Consider the following 17091-nt stretch of genomic DNA (forward strand, 5'->3'; position numbering starts at 1 on the left):
ACACACATCTTATTTCCTTTCCTATACCAAGACCTCTTTGAGGGCAAGAAGAACCCGTTTCCCCCACAACACATGTGATACATGGTAACCACTCATTCACTCTGGGTTTATTAGATGGATAAATGGGGTGGGGGACAAGACAGGAGATGCCTGCACCAGAGACTCCAGCGAAGAGCGAAATCTTCAGACCCACAACTAAACAGTTTGAGGCGAAGCCAAGCAGGAATCCTCCCAGACTTCCTCCTGCAAAGATGAACTGCTGTCCTCTGGCCTCCAAACTTGCTCTGAGGACCCCACGTCGGTACCTTGCGACTGCCCTTACCAATGCCTGACTCAATACTGGAGACAGCCTCCGGCCAAAACCTATACTTCCTCGTCCCCCATCTGAGGCAGATGCTCTGACTACACTTAGCCTTCTTCTCCAGGCCCCTCTACTCGTTTCCCTTACTCCTTTCTCGCAGTCACCACCAGTAGGGCGTGCGTTGGGGCAGCCCTAGCCGGCAGGGAAGGGAGGGTCCAGCGACCGGAAGCCGGAAGCCGGAAGCCGGAAGGGGGCTGTGAGGACGTGTTCTGTGGAAGCCAGCGCGGGACCCGGCGGGGCCGGCGACATGGAGCCGCTGTACCAGCAAACGCACAAGTGAGGGACGAGTCGGGCACGGGCTGGGGCAAAGCCAGGCTGGGCGAGGCCTGCCCCCGGACTGGGGCCTCGGGCGTCCGCCAGTAGGGAGGCCGAGTCCTTCCGCCCGGGCGCTGCAGGGGGGAGCAGCTCGGAAGTGCTCAGTCTTTGACGGGATGGCCAGGTAGCGGCGGCCCGAGGACTTTGGGCCGAATGCCTCCGGGGATCTTGGAGGCCATGACTGCCCGCTGGGTAGACTAGGTGAAGGGAAAGTCGCACTTTGTCCAGCACCTGCCAACTCTATGGTCCGATTTGGTAGAGCTGGTGGGGACTCAGGGCCCCGGCACAGAGGAGTTTACTGGTTAGTTGGAGAGTCAGGACGTGTACGAAAAAAGGTCTAACGTGTGGCACAATGAGGTGGAAGGTAAATGAGCAGTACCAACAGGATCTCCTTAAGTAATTTAGAAGGATCCATCACTGGGATAAGGTCGTCAGAAAAAGTTTAATTAATAGCTCACAGCTCCTAAATGAGGTTAGTCCCTAGTCTTTATTGACTCAAAACTTGTTGCTTCTACACTGTGATTTTTTTTCTTTTATTCTGATTTTGGTTTATACTAAAGACCGTATTTTTATGATACAAAGAAATTGCTCAGATAGCATTCAGTATTATTACGGTACTTGCTATTCATATCTGGTTACAGGTCACCTTTAAGGAAATTGAGTTTTGGTTTAGCTTCTCATAACTTAAATTCCTTGGTAGTGTCCTTTATTCATATTGTCCTGCATTTTTGGAACTTGCTGAAATGTGTAATTGAATATGAAAATAAGATCATACCTATCGTATTTGGGGGGATGATTTATCTTTTATGATTTATCTTTTATTGTGGTCAAACATGCATAACATGAAAATTTACCATTTTAAAGTTAACCATTTAATTTTTAATTGTTACCAGTATCATTTAGTTTGCCATTTAAAATTATAATCATTTCTTTTTTTATATTTTATTTATTTATGTATGTATGTATGGCTGCATTGGGTCCTCATTGCTGCGCGCGGGCTTTCTCTAGTTGCGGTGAGTGGGGGCTACTCTTCGTTGTGGTGTGCGGGCTTCTCCTTGCGGTGGCTTCTTTTTGTTGCAGAGCTCGGGCTTTAGGTGCGCGGGCTTCAGTAGATGTGGCTCGGGGGCTCTAGAGCGCAGGCTCAGTAAGTGTGGCACATGGGCTTAGTTGCTCCGCAGCATGTGGGATCTTCCCCAACCAAGGCTCAAACCCATGTCCCCTGCATTGGCAGGCAGATTCTTAACCACTGCGCCACCAGGGAAGTCCCTATAATCATTTTCTAAGTGTAGAGTTCAGTGACATCAAGTACATTCACAGTGTCGTGTAACCATCAACATTATCCATTTCAAGAACTTTTTCATTATCCCAATCAGAAGCTCATGTAACCATTAAGCAGTACCTCCCCATTCTTCCCCAAGTCCCTGGTAACCTGTTCTGCTTTCTGTTTCTGAATTTGCTGATTCTATATATCTTATATAAGTCGAATAATATATTTGTCCTTTTGTGTCTGGCTTATTTCACTTAGCATAATGTTTCCAAGGTTCATATATGTCATAGCGTGTATCAGAACATCGTTCCTTTTTATGGCTAAGTAATATTCTTTTGTGGATACACACACAACGCACACACACACACCACGTTTCGTTATCCATTCAACTACTGATGGACACTTGGGTTGTTTCCACCTTCTGGCTGTTGTGAATAATACTGCTGAGAACATTGGTGTACAAATATCTGTTTGAGTCTCTGTTTTCAATTTTTTTGGAGTGTATGCCTATATCTATCCTATTCTAACAACTTCCAAATTTATGCTGTAGTTTTGTGCTGATGAAAACACTTAAAATCACACCTCCAGGGCCTGGGAAAGAAAGAAAATGGGGACCCACCTCTCTAATGAATTCACAACAAAAGCAATACTTTGGAGCATTAGAATAAGAGGAAGATGATCCAATTATTGTTTCATTTTCTAAGTTTATGTTTCATTTTCATTTATGTTTCATTAAGTTACTCTTTCATTTTCTACTTTTCTTTCTTTTTACTTTATTGATTATGTGTTTGGTTTGGGTGGGTGAAAATGTAGAGCCTACTTTGTAATAGTATCAAAATGACAGAATTGGTCTTACACTGGGGAGCCCTATTCTCATATAATAATTATAGGAAGGAACTTTAAAAACTAGATCTGTGAGTCAGTTGGAAAAGGAATGAAACAGGAAATTATACTCATGTTACTAAGAAAGGGCAGATCTTTTACAATAATAAGGCTCAATGGACTGAGTAATGCTTTGAAGTTGATCTGTGATGTACAGTCTCATCTGGTTAGTTAATTTGGTTAAAGGATGTTGCTAAGGAGGCCGCGACCCAGTTTATTTTTAAGAATAATTTTGTTCATAGAGTCTCAGACTACCTGTTATCATTGCAGCAGGTAGCTGATCACATAGTAGACTAGGAAGCTCAATTCTATGTGAACTTAGAGGAGCAGTACTCAACGGTGTCCCAAACAAGATTTGTGGAGTGTAGATGAACTACTTACCTCTGCAGGCCTCCAATGATTTACCCTCAAACTCTGGAGACCCTTAGAGTCTATAGCAGAGCTTGCCAACTTTTCCTGTCAAGAGCCAGATAGTAAATATTTCAGGCCTTACAGGCAGTACGGTCTCTGTAGCAGCTGTTCAACTCTGCTATTATAGTGGGCAAGCAGCTATAAGACAATATGTAAACAAATGAATGTGACTGTATTCCAATAAAACTTTATTACAAAAACAGACAAGGGGCAAGATCTGGCCAACCACTGCTAGGCCTTCTACTATGCAGTCGTTCATTCATTCAGCGAATATTTATTGAGCACCTGCTCTGTGTCAGGCACCATTCCCAGTGCTAACTGTACAGCCCTGCCCTCAGGGAGTTTACCTTGTTTCACACTGCAGTATATTCTGATCTGCCTCCTTTCCCCTCAAGGACTGAACCAGGATTGGGGATTGTGGTTCTAGACCTCTTCACCTTGTTTTCCTCATCTGTAAAATGAAGGTTTTGGGCTGATTAAACTGTAAGTCTCCTTTCAGCTCCATAATACTGGTGATTGGGTGTCTTTAAAAGGAAACACACAGAATCCTGTGCGCATCAGCAGTTAACTTTTGCAATTGCAGAAATTAATGATTGCAGCTGAATTGACACAACAGTAACTGAACGTATTAATTTTACTGGAACTTTGAACCCAATTTGTAGTTATCTCTTGCCACGTCCCTGAAAGTACATTGAAATTAGATCAACATTTTAAAGTGTGTATCTTGAAAACGCCTGAACTACCTGAACAATGAATGAAAAGAAAAAAAGATGAAAAACAGGTTAAACATTTTGCACTTAAATAATACTGTGTTAGGATGAACTTTATAGAGGAGCTAATAGCCAGGCTTCTATTTTTGAGATCCCAGTGCTTGGAAAGGTGCCCATATTTGTCCAGGATCATTCAGTGCCCTGGACCTTATTATCACTAGAGATTCTGATTCAATAGGTTTGGAGCACAAGAAGCTCTATTTTTAACAAGCTCTCCAGGTGATTTTGATGAACAGCTGGGTTTAAAGACTGCTACCTTATCTCAAAACCAGCTTTTCCTTTTTTTGATTTTCCCTTCTGATGAGAGGCTAAATATAGTAGAGGCAAAGTGGGTGAGTGAAAATGCCCAGATGGTTCCCACTACTTTTAAGCAAAGCTAAGTAAAAACAACAAACTTCTGTATGGGTTACACAGCAGTTTCGTATTGCATTTGGATCTACACTTTAAATAATTATGATTATCAGTACCCCGTTTTACAGTTGAGAACACCGAGGCACCAAGGAATTAAGTGACTTGTTCAGTGTCCCTCAGCTACTGCACAGTGGCACTAGAACTTCAACTCAGATCTTTTAACTCCAAAACCCTGTTTCCTGCTCAGGTTGGTCAGAGGCAGCATGGTTGCAAAGTGGATGTATATGATGGGGCTGGGGTAGTTCCATGGACTTTTAAAAAACAATTCTGTTTTAAAGTTCTTCCTAGATCTTCTACAGACTGTTTTTTTTTTTTTAATCAGCAACAGTGACCCTTGCTTATTTGCTGCTAGGTCTCTGCTTGGTTATGTCTTCACCCAAGCCCACCATGGACCCCACGCTAGGCAGGGCTAGGACTTCTGATTTCTAGTGTCCACACCCCCAAGTCACGCTTGTGTAGCAGCTGTTCCGTATTGGCGTCAAATGTGTGTCCGAATTCCCAGTTCAGTATAAAACAGATCTGCCGCTCGGCACAGCAGTTCCCACCATGCCATTCATGCTTGCTTTGTTGTTTTGCATTTATTTCCTCTCTGGCCTGACATGTAGAGATTGTATCGCTTTATTGGCTCTAACTTTTTCAGTTCATTCAAAGCAAATAGAGATTGGATGGGAAAAGTCAGTAACGTTTCCCTGCAATTTAAAGTTTATCCATTGTAGCTTAGAAAACAGTAAAAGCCAGCTGAAGAGTGGTTATAGGGTTTTGTGGGTATGGGCATCATCTCTCCTGCTGTCATCATAGAATTTCAGAAATGAAAGTGACTGGCAAGATCTTCCATTCCAACTCACTTTGGTCGGGAAGACCCTTTATAAAACTCAAGGTAGTTCATGTACTCTGTGTTTAAACATGCTGGAGCTCTTCTTTTTTCCCTCTTCTTGAAGAGAAAGTTTGTAATTGTTCTCATTTTTCCCGGGGTTGAGCTGAAATCTGTCATCTTGAAATTTGTACCTTTTGGTTCTGGGTCTCCCTTAAGGAGCAGCAACAGAGAACAAGCCCACTCCTCTTTTCTGTATGTCATCTCCAGATACTTGAAGAGCCCCAGCTGCCCCATTTTAGTTTAGTTTTTTCTTTTCTTTTCTCAGAGGATCATTATCACTAGCTCTTTTGACCATTCCTCTTCATAACTTGACTTCTAAACTCTTTTCCAGCCGTCCTGTTCATCTTCCATTGGGAGAAACCTTTAATTGGTAGGGTTCCTTTAGCAGATGGCTCCCAAAGTTGAATGCCATTCTATATTGTGCATTTGACTTTTTTTTTAACCTCAAGTCAAAATGTGTGGGTTTTTTTTAAACATCTTTATTGGAGTATAATTGCTTTACAGTGATGTGTTAGTTTCTGCTTTATAACAAAGTGAATCAGCTATACATATATATATATATATATCCCCATATCTCCTCCCTCTTGCGTCTGCCTCCCACCCTCCCTATCCCACTCCTCTAGGTGGTCACAAAGCACCTAGCTGATCTCCCTGTGCTATGTGGCTGCTTCCCACTAGCTATCTGTTTTACACAAAATGTGTTTTATCCCTGACAAATTCATCTTACTACTTTAGCCTAAATGAAAAATGTTAATATATGTTTTGTGGTACAATATCCTAAGCACTCACTAGAGCACAGAATCATGTGCAAATTTCATAATCAAACGTTGATTTTTTTAAAAATATTTATTTATTTATTTATTTATTTTTGGCTGTGTTGGGTCTTCGTTTCTGTGCGAGGGCTTTCTCTAGTTGCGGCGAGCGGGGGCCACTCTTCATCGCGGTGCGCGGGCCTCTCACTATCGCGGCCTCTCTTGTTGCGGAACACAGGCTCCAGACGCGCAGGCTCAGTAGTTGTGGCTCACGGGCCCAGTTGCTCCGCGGCATGTGGGATCTTCCCAGACCAGGGCCCGAACCCGCGTCCCCTGCATTGGCAGGCAGACTCTCAACCACTGCGCCACCAGGGAAGCCCTCAAACATTGATTTTTAAAAAACACTGAGCAAAACACAGAGCCAAAGGCAGTCCTTTGGTGGAACCTGGAAGTCTTCCCAGGATCCCTTGGGGACCATGGTTTTGCCTGCCATGAGTCCCTCATCCTTAAAGTTTAAAATATTTGTCAATCTAATGGGAGAAATATGATGTCATTATTTATTATTTTTTTAAATAAATTTATTTATTTTGTTTATTTTTGATGGCGTTGGGTCTTTGTTGCTGTGCGCGGGCTTTTCTCTAGTTGCGCGAGGGCTACTCTTCGTTGCGGTGCGTGGGTTTCTCATTGCAGTGGCTTCTCTTGTTGCAGAGCGTGGGCTTCAGTAGTTGTGGCACACGGGCTTAGTTGCTCTGTGGCATGTGGGATCTTCCTGGACCAGGGCTCGAACCCGTGTCCCCCACATTGGCAGGCGGATTCTTCTTAACCACTGCACCACCATGATGTCATTGTTTTTAATTTGCATTTTCCTGATTACTAGAAGAGTGTCTCTTCATATATTTATTGGCCATTTGGGTTTCCTTTTCTGTCAGTTGCCCTTTGCCCATTTTAAAAATTGCTTTGTTTGAGTTTTCCTATTGATTTGTAGCAGTTCCTTATACATTCTGAATACTATTCCCTTGTTATCTGCTGCAGGTATCTTCCAGTCTCTGCCTGTCTTTTTTTTTTTGTAAATTGTGCCTTTGGTGTAAAAAGGTTTTTGTTTTAATGTAGCCAGATCTATCAGTCTTTTCTTTTGTGGTTTGTGGTGTTTTGGGGGTAGTTTTGGTTTTTGTCTTGTTTAGGAAATCCTTCTTTAACCTGAAGTCATAATATGCACGCCTATATTTTCTTCAGAAAGTTCTAAAGCCTCACTTTTTACATTTAGGCTTTAAACCATCTTGAGTTTATCTCTGTGTACTGTTACGTGAGGTGTCTTTTTTCCATATGGATAACGAGCTGAGCCATCAGCACTTATTGTAGTCCGTTCTTGTCCCACTGCCGTTAGAAATTCACTTCACTGCCCACATCCAGGCCTTCAGGGAAGTCCTAGTTCTCTTTTCCATCTCAGCATTGCCATCCAGTCCTCTCTGGCTGTTTTCACGGTGGCCCTGATCCAGATGTTGGTTTCTTCAAGCTGCCTTTCTACATCTGCCTCCATATCTCCACGTGCCTCCATTCTGAAGCATCCGGACCTGCCTTCCTGAAGTAGCAGGCTCTAGGAGTGATTTCCTGCTGCCTCTCAGGACCATGGGTCTTGCCCAGGAGCGCTCTGAGAGTCGTTAGAGAGCTGCTCTTGCTTCTGGGGCCATGGGTCATGTTTAGAGGCCACGGGGACACCCTGGAAAAGACTAGAGGCAAGTTCAAATGAAATTTGGGCTCCTGGCTCGCATTGGTAAATTCGGGGTCACAGTTTGTGGTGCTCATGGTGGAGGATGGTTGCCGACCTTTCCCTCAAGCGTTGGTGATGATGGAAGAGCTCACAGGCCCCTCTCATGTGGCTCTCACGTGGGGAGACCAGAAGCACCAGGAGGCGGTTGTTGGGGTAGGATAAACAGTATCCCCAGGACTGATCACAGAGGACGGCTCGGAAGGGCTCAGCGGGTAGGTGACCTTGCCCAATCCCCAGGGAGCCTCCAAAAGATGCTCTGGGGCCTGATGTCCGGGACCACGCCAGAGGTTCTGGGGCCTGATGTCCGGGACCACGCCAGAGGTTCTGGGGCCTGATGTCCGGGACCACGCCAGAGGTTCTGGGGCCTGATGTCCGGGACCACGCCAGAGGTTCTGGGGCCTGATGTCCGGGACCACGCCAGAGGTTCTGGGTGCAGTGTTGGCGTTTCCAAATGAGATGGCAGTCGCCTCGTATTGCCAGGGAAAGATGTTGACCAAACAGGAGATCCGTATCTTTCAGGGCCTTCCTCTGATGGTTTCCTCCAACTAATCACCTCATCCCCTTCTCCCCTCTGACCCCAGCCCTCAGGCAGGCCAGCCTGCTGGTAACCCACGTGACGTGCCTTGCAGGCCTCTTTTTTTTTTTTTTTTTTTAATTTATTTATTATTAATTTATTTATTTATGGCTGTGTTGGGTCTTCGTTTCTGTGCTAAGGCTTTCTCTGGTTGCGGCAAGTGGGGGCCACTCTTCATCACGGTGCGCGGGCCTCTCACTATCGCGGCGTCTCTTGTTGCGGAGCACAGGCTCCAGACGCGCAGGCTCAGCAATTGTGGCTCACGGGCCCAGTTGCTCCGTGGCATGTGGGATCTTCCCAGACCAGGGCTCGAACCCGTGTCTGGCAGGCAGATTCTCAACCACTGCGCCACCAGGGAAGCCCTTGCAGGCCTTTTTGCACGTCTTTTTCTCCACATCTTCCTTCACCAAATCATGTCTGTCTTCTTCAAAATGATGTTGAGAACTCCCTTCACCCACAAAGCTTTCCCCAGCTCACTCTTCTGTTCATTGCCTTTGCTTAGCACTGCTGCCCATAGCTCCTCAGCTTTCTTTTTGTTTACACTTCTGTGTGTTCGTGTTCTCTTAAATCTTCTTGGGACTTTACATGTCTATCTGGCCTGTCCTTCCTAATTACACTGTTTCTCAAGGACAAGGATTATATCTCTCTTGCCCTTTGACTCTCCCTAGTACAGACCAGTGCTCAGCACATTGGGTCAAAGAACAGAGAGTGGGATTGGCTGGGTCCAGATCGAGGTTTATCACTTGGTGTGTGACCTTGAACAAGTTACATAACCTTTCTGGGCTTCGGTTGTCTTATTTACAAAATGAGGATGATAATAGTACTTTCCTCATAGGGTTATTGACTTTGCAGAACGTCTCAGATGCAGTAAGCACTCACTAGATGCTGCCTGTCAGTATTATTATTAATATTAATGTTAAAATATTAGAAACCGTGCCAAAACATGTGACCTGAAGTGCCACATACAAATTTTACAGTTCAGCGATACTGTCAATTTAAATCAGTTAGATGTTGGCATTAGAAAAATTGTCTTTCCTGACCGAAGCGCTGTTGATTACTCCTGTCTCACTCATTTCCTCCCTCTTCCTTTGATAGGCAGGTCCACGAGATCCAGTCTCACATGGGACGCCTGGAGACAGCCGACAAGCAGTCTCTGCACTGTGAGTAATTAACTATGGAGACCAGAGTCCTTTCTCTGATGACACGGTGCTAATGGGCTGGGTTTCCTGACTGCGTTTCTGCCTCAGGGGCTTAATGATTCAGTGTGGAATGAGTTCTGTTGATAGGGTGGACAGAAAAACCCTATGGCAAAGTCACTGATTTCCCTGATTGTGCCCTTTGGAATCCCACAAGTCTTATCCCCCATTACCCCTCCACTCAACCTGACATGGCCCTATGGGAATGGAAGTCCTTTCCTCCATCTGTCTTAATCTCATTACCTAGTCCGTAGAGGAATGTGGTCCATAAAAATTCAGAGATGTTTAACTGGAATTGGCCATTTCTTCTGAGCTGAGAACTGTGGCTTTTTAGGCGGATTATTCAGAAACGACGAGCAGTATTAATTGGTTTAGTTCCCACACCGTGATTTCCTTTGAGAAGAGTGCTGCTTTCTGTGTTTTCGTTTCTTCTCTGTTGTAAGAAAAGGTCATTTTTCTGAGTCGGTCACACAGGCATTGCTGATCCCCCACCCACTGCAGATGCGGTCCCCTCCTCTCACTCCTCGGCTGGCGCCGTGCCCGTTTCTCCTGTTTTCTCACGTCCGCTTTCTGCAGCTCCAAAAGCACCTCTTCTCTTGGTCCTGTGCCCCACCTTGTTCTGAGCCGTGCTTGTTAGCTGTGGGCTACCCTAGGAAGGTGACATTTCTGTCTCTACTATCGTTTCTTTTTTGGGCAAGAGGCAATCTGGATGCCTTTTTCTGCACACAGTTTAGCTGCTTCTGTCCGTTGACTTTGTTTGCCTTCCCAGCAATCTCATTGGTATATGATTAGAAATGGAAAAGTGGTCATTTTGACTGTTTATCGAAAGGGATAAGGTAAATGACTGTATTTATCATATCGTTACCTCTGTGGATTCTTTCCTGTTGATATTCGGTCTATTCTGGGGACTCCAACATCAGTCTGCCCATTCTTAAGGGAACTCTTCCCTATGTTTCACATACTAAATCTTTCCCTTTGCGCTTTTTTTTTTTTTTTTTAACCTCATTATGTTCTGTAGGGAGTTCAGTTGGCAGTCTTTCTACTAGATATTTATAACCCATATCTGAAAATAATCTCAAATGAAAAGAGGCCTCACTTTGTATCAGAAAATACTACATTTTGCTTAAAATATTTATTTGGACAATCTTTAAATGTTCATTTTATTTTCTAAAGGCAGGAAGTTTATTTCTACAGATTTATCTTCAGCTTTTAAAAAAATTGGCATTGTTATGGCATTAACAGCTATATATATATATATATATTTTTTGAAACAACGTTTACAGTCACTTAGTATAATTTGAATTTTTTCCCCATCATCATTAGTGTATGCATTTTTCTCCTTTTGAAATACATATTTTTTAGTTCATTTGATATAGAAAAAAGATATGTTTGATTTATTCCAATTTAAGTTCACTATTATTATTATTCCAGCAATTATTCTTTGACTTTGTTTGCCGTCCCAGCAATCTCATTGGTATACGATTAGAAATGGAAAAGAGGTCATTTTGACTGTTTATCGAAAGGGATAAGGTAAATGACTGTATTTATTATTTTTCCAGTAATTATTCTTTTTTCTCTTTTGTGCAGTAGTAGAAAACGAAATCCAAGCAAGCATAGACCAGATATTCAGCCATCTAGAGCGTCTGGAGATCTTGTCCAGCAAGGAGCCTCCTAACAAAAGACAGAATGCCAAACTGTGAGTACTCTGACACCCCAGGCCTATCACGGCAGGCCTTTCTCCCAGGGGAGGCCATCACATATTCTGAAAATCCCATTTATACATTGAAAAACTGAGACTATGCAAAGATAAAGTCCCATAAAGAACACAATTCTGTTTGAGTGATACCCCCTCGGAATAAAAAGCCTGTGTTGTACAACACAGGGAATAGAGCCAATGTTTTATGATAACTGTGAATGGAGTATAACCTTTAAAACTTGTGAATCACCATATTGTACACCTGTAACTTATATCATATTGTATATCAACTATACTTCAATTAAAAAAAAAAAAAAGGAATAAAAAGCCTGTCAGGTTAGTGGCTCAGAAGCCTCATGTCTCCTTTTCTCGTTGGTGTCATTTAGAAATTTTGCCCCCAGTACTGTTTTTCTGACCAGCCCCATGGCCACTTGAAACCTGATGCTACCGGGGAGTTTCACTCTGCTCTTTGGTTCCCGCTACATTCTTGGGTTGAAATATCTTGCTCTTAATCACTCCAATCAGTGTATTTATAATGAAATACTGATCTAATGTTTGATACACCCCCATGAAATTAAAGTGAAACCACCCTCACCATCTCTACCCCAACCCCTGCTCCCAAAAGTTTATGAAACTTCATTGATGCTTTACTCCAAAGATGCCCTTGGGCTTCTTCCAGGAGAGCGATATAATCCCTGGAAGGTCAGGAAGAGGTCATCAAACCTGCTTCCTGTCACCTGTTCCCTGTCATGCATCCAGAATCAGAGACCAGCAGATATTTAAGTAAAGCTGCTGGAATCTCATGTGCTACCACCCTGCTCTAACCACAAGCTGTTTCTTTACTTTCAACATCATTGATCAAAATCAGATTATTTGAGGGGGGTGGATGGCATGGAGTGGTGTAGGGAGAGGTAAGGAAATGTCTTCTTTCCTGAAGGCAAAGCCTGGCTACCTCCAATCATGCTGCTCTTGACTCCTGGAATTTAATCTCTCTGTCAATTCTAGTCGTGTCGACCAGTTAAAGTATGATGTCCAGCACCTGCAGACTGCTCTCCAAAACTTCCAGCATCGGCGATACGCAAGGGAGCAGCAGGAAAGACAGCGAGAAGAGCTTCTGTCCCGCACCTTCACCGCTAATGTAAGCCAGGCGCCTGGGTGGGATCTGCAGGAACTCGACAGCTTGTGGGAGCTGCAGCTCAGGGCTCTGAGCGGCGGTCTTTTAGGGGGTGTCTGAAGCAGACTGATCGGACAGGAGGAGAGCAACCGGAAGTGACGGCAGACTTTGTGCGTTGCCACAGAGACTAGACCTAAGCAGGGAATCTTTCTCTGTCACAAAAACCTGAAGAGGAAGCAGTTAAATTGAGGGAACGAGCAGAGGTGAAAATTACCTGGTTTGACTGGTCCGATGCAGAGAGGTGGACGTTCACATGGTGGAAATGTTTTCCTGATCAGATCGAGAGAGATGATTAGAACTTAGGCTATTTGCAGTGAGGGCAGCGTTTCAAAGCTGCCTTCAGGCAGTTGCCGTGTGGGGGGGTTGTGGTGTGTGGTGTGTGTGTGTGTGTGTGTGTGGTTCCAGTGTCAGATGCATCAAAATGTTTTTTCCCCTAGTCTGAGCGGCAGTTTGGAGGGATTTGTTAACAGATATTTCATTTTAGCGGGATTGCTTGACTCGAGCCTGTTTGAAAGTGGCCTGTTGGTTTGCATGTTTGATTTCTTAGAACGCCCTTGTCCCTGTCCTTTGGTCTCAAGAGGATCATTTCCCACGCATGACTGTGGAACATACTGGCCTTTGTCGTGTCCTGCATAATGTATTCCACCAAATTAGGTGGGCCTTGGGGGGGGAGAGTTGTTTGTTTGTTTTGTTTGTTTTTACAGAGAGTTTCATTTTCTAAAGAGATCGTATTAGCTTTCTAAGCCTATCATCAGAATTCAGATCAGCTCTCACTTTGCAGATGTTTAACTCTCTTTGCTGTGTCCACACTTGGAGTAATGTCCCCAGGTGCTTCAGAATGTGCCTATGTAGTTTGGTTTCTCTAGCGCAAACAGTCAGGTAACTGTGCTTAACACTTCAGAAGTTCAATGAACATGTGTTGGTGGTATAATGGTAAGCAGAGCCGCCTTTCAAAAGAGTAGAGAACTGTACGACACACGAAAAGGTGGTGTATGGGCTTTTGCTAGCTGTGCCATTGGTTATTCCAGCCTTTTTAGGCCATGGATGATGGCTCAGAATTATTTTGTTTCTTACCAGCCTAGTGTGATGCTGTGCGTACAGTGGGCCCTCAATAAAAACTGACCGAATGAACTTCTTCCTGGTCTGTCTACGATCGGGAGGTATAATACATTTTTCTGAGAGATAACAGCCCATCAGCTGTACCTTTTCAGATGGGAGGGTAAGAAAGATTTGTATATAAAAGGCATTCAATAAATATTTGTCAAATAAATGAAAAGAAGTCTCTAATTGATTCAAACACTGGAGTCTTGACCCACCGAGCATCAGCTTATGCAGACTGCTATTTAAGGTACCGAGAGTAAAGCGTGTTTAAATTTAAAACCATGACTCCTACCTCTGAGAAACTCCCGTGTTAGCAGGGTGGGGGGACGTATACCTGAATGAAAAATGATTGTGAACTTGAGCAGCCAAGAAAAGGTGCTTTAACCTCTTCATGATGATGGAAAGTGGTAAAAGTGGCACTGCTTGGCAGAAGAGTTTCTAATGGTCAGGAGGTGGGAGAGAAGACAGTGCTGTGGCTGGTCGTGCCCTGCTTCTGTGTCCTTCCCACTTGCTGTGTAAAAGTGGAGCCCTGGGATTGGTCTTGCTGTTTCTCCCTACAGGATGGTTAAGAGGGCAGGCTCTGCACCCAGCACTGGGATTCGTGCCCCGCTGGACGTCTTAACCAGCTCTGCGTACTCTTGAACAAGTCATTCCACCTCTCTGGGTTTCCGTTTCTTCATCTAAAACAGGGATAATATCATAACTACTGCGTACGGGTAGAGTGAGGATTAAGTGAGCTTAGGGTAAAGAGCATGCACAGTGGAAAGCACTGGATCAGTATTAGTTTTTTCTGCCTTCATTTCTTTATAGACTTTTCTTCCCTGCTCCGGTGGATAGACCCATCCTGAACACCGTTAGGCCTTTAATAGAAAGCAGTCTCTTCTCTCCTTAGCCAGTCTGTCTAATTGGAGGGATAAGCTATAGATAAAATAGCCGGAGGACAAAAGCAAACCTTTAACACTGCGCTGAGGGAAAGCCAAGTAAAGGAACATTTGGAATAAGCTAGGTTAACAAGGAGTCAGAGAAAGCCTTTAGGAGAAGCCCAGCAAGGTCTTAAAAGAATAGAGTTTTTCCTAAGCTGGGGGAATGATATGGAGGCAGGGATGAACAAGACTTGTGTGGTGGAACCCACTTGCAGAGTGATAAGTCTGAGAATTCCTTTTCCTCTGAGTGGACTGAGGCCACCCCAGATCTTTGCTTTTTCTTCTCTGTTAAGTTCCTCTGATTCTCGCACCATTCCCTCTGGCTGTTTTTCCGGCTTGACCTTGGCCAAGAGGCAGAGCGGTCAGATGTGGTGGGACCCCAGGAGCTGACCAACAAGCAAAGTAATCAAGTGCCTGCGTTTCTTTCACAGGACTCTGACACCACCATACCAATGGATGAACCACTGCAGTTTAACTCCTCCCTCCAGAAAATTCACCACGGCATGGATGACCTCATTGGAGGCGGGCACAGTATTCTGGCAGGACTGAGGGCCCAGAGACTGACCTTGAAGGTGGGGGCCCTTTTCAGGGACAGGGAGAAGGCCTTTTGTTTTGGCTTTATCCAAAAGTGTGGGACCTGCGTTTACCTTTTGATCACATACCCCTAAATTGTGATACTGTGATAGTGAGACAGAGCCTTTGAGTTTGGGTTCCTTTCTGTTGGAATTGAATTATTATGTGTCCAAAAGGAGCCAAATTCCCTTTGCCAGTAGGTGTTTCTTGTGTTTGCAATGAAGCATAATGTGGCATCTCTTGGTATCCAGGTCTTTTTCCATTTCCTGAACCTAATGTAAAGTGACTGCTGCTATGAGAGGAAGCAATAATGGACTGGGAAATTCTGTTACAGAATTCGCTCTCACAAGAAGGAAGATGCAGCTGTACTTGGCCTCTCGCTCTCTCTCGGTTTTCCTGTGTGGCGCCCCCCCCCCCCGCCCCCACCGGTGGACGGCCTTATAGCCAAGACCTCTGTACTGAGGTCTGAAGGGGGTCTTAGGGCTGAAGGGGGACTGAAGCTGCAACTGAAGGGGGTCTTAGGGCTGCCTTGGTTGACTAGCAGCGGGTGCCTTCCAGAGCACAGGCTGCTGATCCCCGGTGACTCTTCACTCTCTCTTTAGCAACAGGTATTCCTAGAAGCCCTGCCCCATTGGCTGAGACTCAAAGCCCCTGGGAGTGGTTTACAGAAACATTACACAGCCTCTGATGTCAGTCATGATGTTTCAGCCTCAGCCCTTTTCCTGTATCAACCCTGATGGATAATGGGGTGTGGGCTGTGTCTGTTATCAGGGTGTGGTCCCCTGTGAACGAAGCCCTCCCAGCCACTGAGCTGTGAGAAGCAGTCACTCGGAAGCGTGAGCTTTATCTTAGTTTTTGTTGGACCGCGTTGAGCCTGTCAGCTCCACGGGACTTCTGTACATTTCTGAGCAGCGCCTGCCACCTTTACCCAGGAGAAGGTCAGGCGAGCTGCGAGTGACACTTATCTCTTGCTGATGGCCGCAGCGCTTCAAATGGTCTGGGAGCGTGGTCTCCGACAGCTCCATGGGTGCCCCCCTTTCAGAACAGCCACCTGCAGTAATCTAAACTGATACATGATGGTTAATCCTCCCTTTCTTTAGAAAACTGCTGGCCTCCTTCCCATATCTCAGAAAAACAGTAAAACCCTTTTTAGGACGAGACTCACCATGTCACACTCAAGCTGACCCACTGGGGGTCAGAGCTTATTGTTAAAGCACATGTCAGCTTCCTCCCGAAGTCTGGTGTCACTGAGGAGTCCAAGCAACTTCTGCCCCAACACTGCCCCCAGAGGTGAAGCGCCGGGAAGCCTGGTGGGCAATCAGGGGCTGGAATGAGAGGTTCCTAATTCCGTTTCCTCTGCACACCTACTATACCTGTCTTTTGCCTCTTGGTTCCCTCCACCTGCCTCCTACCCCACTTCTGTCAGGGAAGTTTCTGCCCAAACCATTTGAAAGGAACATAGGAGGGAGCATGAAGGAGCCGGGCCTTGATTTGGTGAAATTTGGGGTGGAAAATGAATAACATTTTTGAAATTTATGTTAATTTTCAAGTGATTTTCGAAGCTTGGTACTTGAACTTCATAGCGTGATGAAATAATCTGCTCTTTCAGAGCTAAGCGGAATCTTTAGTGACAGTCTAGTTTATACCATCATTGTTATGGGAAAAACATGTCTCTGGTCTCTGGCAGAGATAAAATTTGACCTGAGAGATCTCACTCCATGAGGCTTGTATATTCATTGTCTGGGCAGAACGTGGGTCTTGATCTCCTGTCCGTGATGCCTTGTGTTGTTCTCACCTCTCTTGCGTCTTCTCTCAGTTGCTCATTACTGTGTTCACTTAAAAAATGGATGCAGGACATTAGGTTAGATGCCGTCATACAGATGCAGTTGGTGATGTGTGTAAGTTAAGTTGGGGTCTGCCCAGCTTTCATTTATATTTGTTACTTCATACGAAATTGAATGTGCTTAAAAATGAAAATTAGAAAGCAGAGAGGAAGGGTGGCCTGGGTGGTTTGGGCTGTTGGTTTAGGAATAAAATACCCTT

General features: G+C 44.7%; 1 protein-coding gene across 8 annotated transcripts in view; it reads left to right on the forward strand.

The window, feature by feature from the left end:
• Positions 1-522: 522 nt before the first annotated feature.
• Positions 523-17091, forward strand: part of GOSR2 (golgi SNAP receptor complex member 2) — a 39803-nt gene continuing 23234 nt past the window's right edge. For 2 of the 8 annotated variants that reach the window (XR_014257864.1, XM_082443188.1), the window contains exons 1-5: positions 524-637; positions 9481-9545; positions 11169-11277; positions 12283-12415; positions 14907-15047. Coding sequence is in view for 7 of the 8 variants with exons in the window: in XM_082443188.1 (XP_082299314.1) it covers positions 609-637; positions 9481-9545; positions 11169-11277; positions 12283-12415; positions 14907-15047 (477 nt within the window). In the remaining variant the exon portion in view is untranslated. The other 6 variants (XM_082443189.1, XM_082443191.1, XM_082443190.1 and 3 more) reach the window with 6 other exon arrangements.

This window comes from Balaenoptera physalus, assembly GCF_965194825.1.
Source record: "Balaenoptera physalus genome assembly, chromosome: 20".
Lineage (NCBI taxonomy): Eukaryota > Metazoa > Chordata > Mammalia > Artiodactyla > Balaenopteridae > Balaenoptera > Balaenoptera physalus.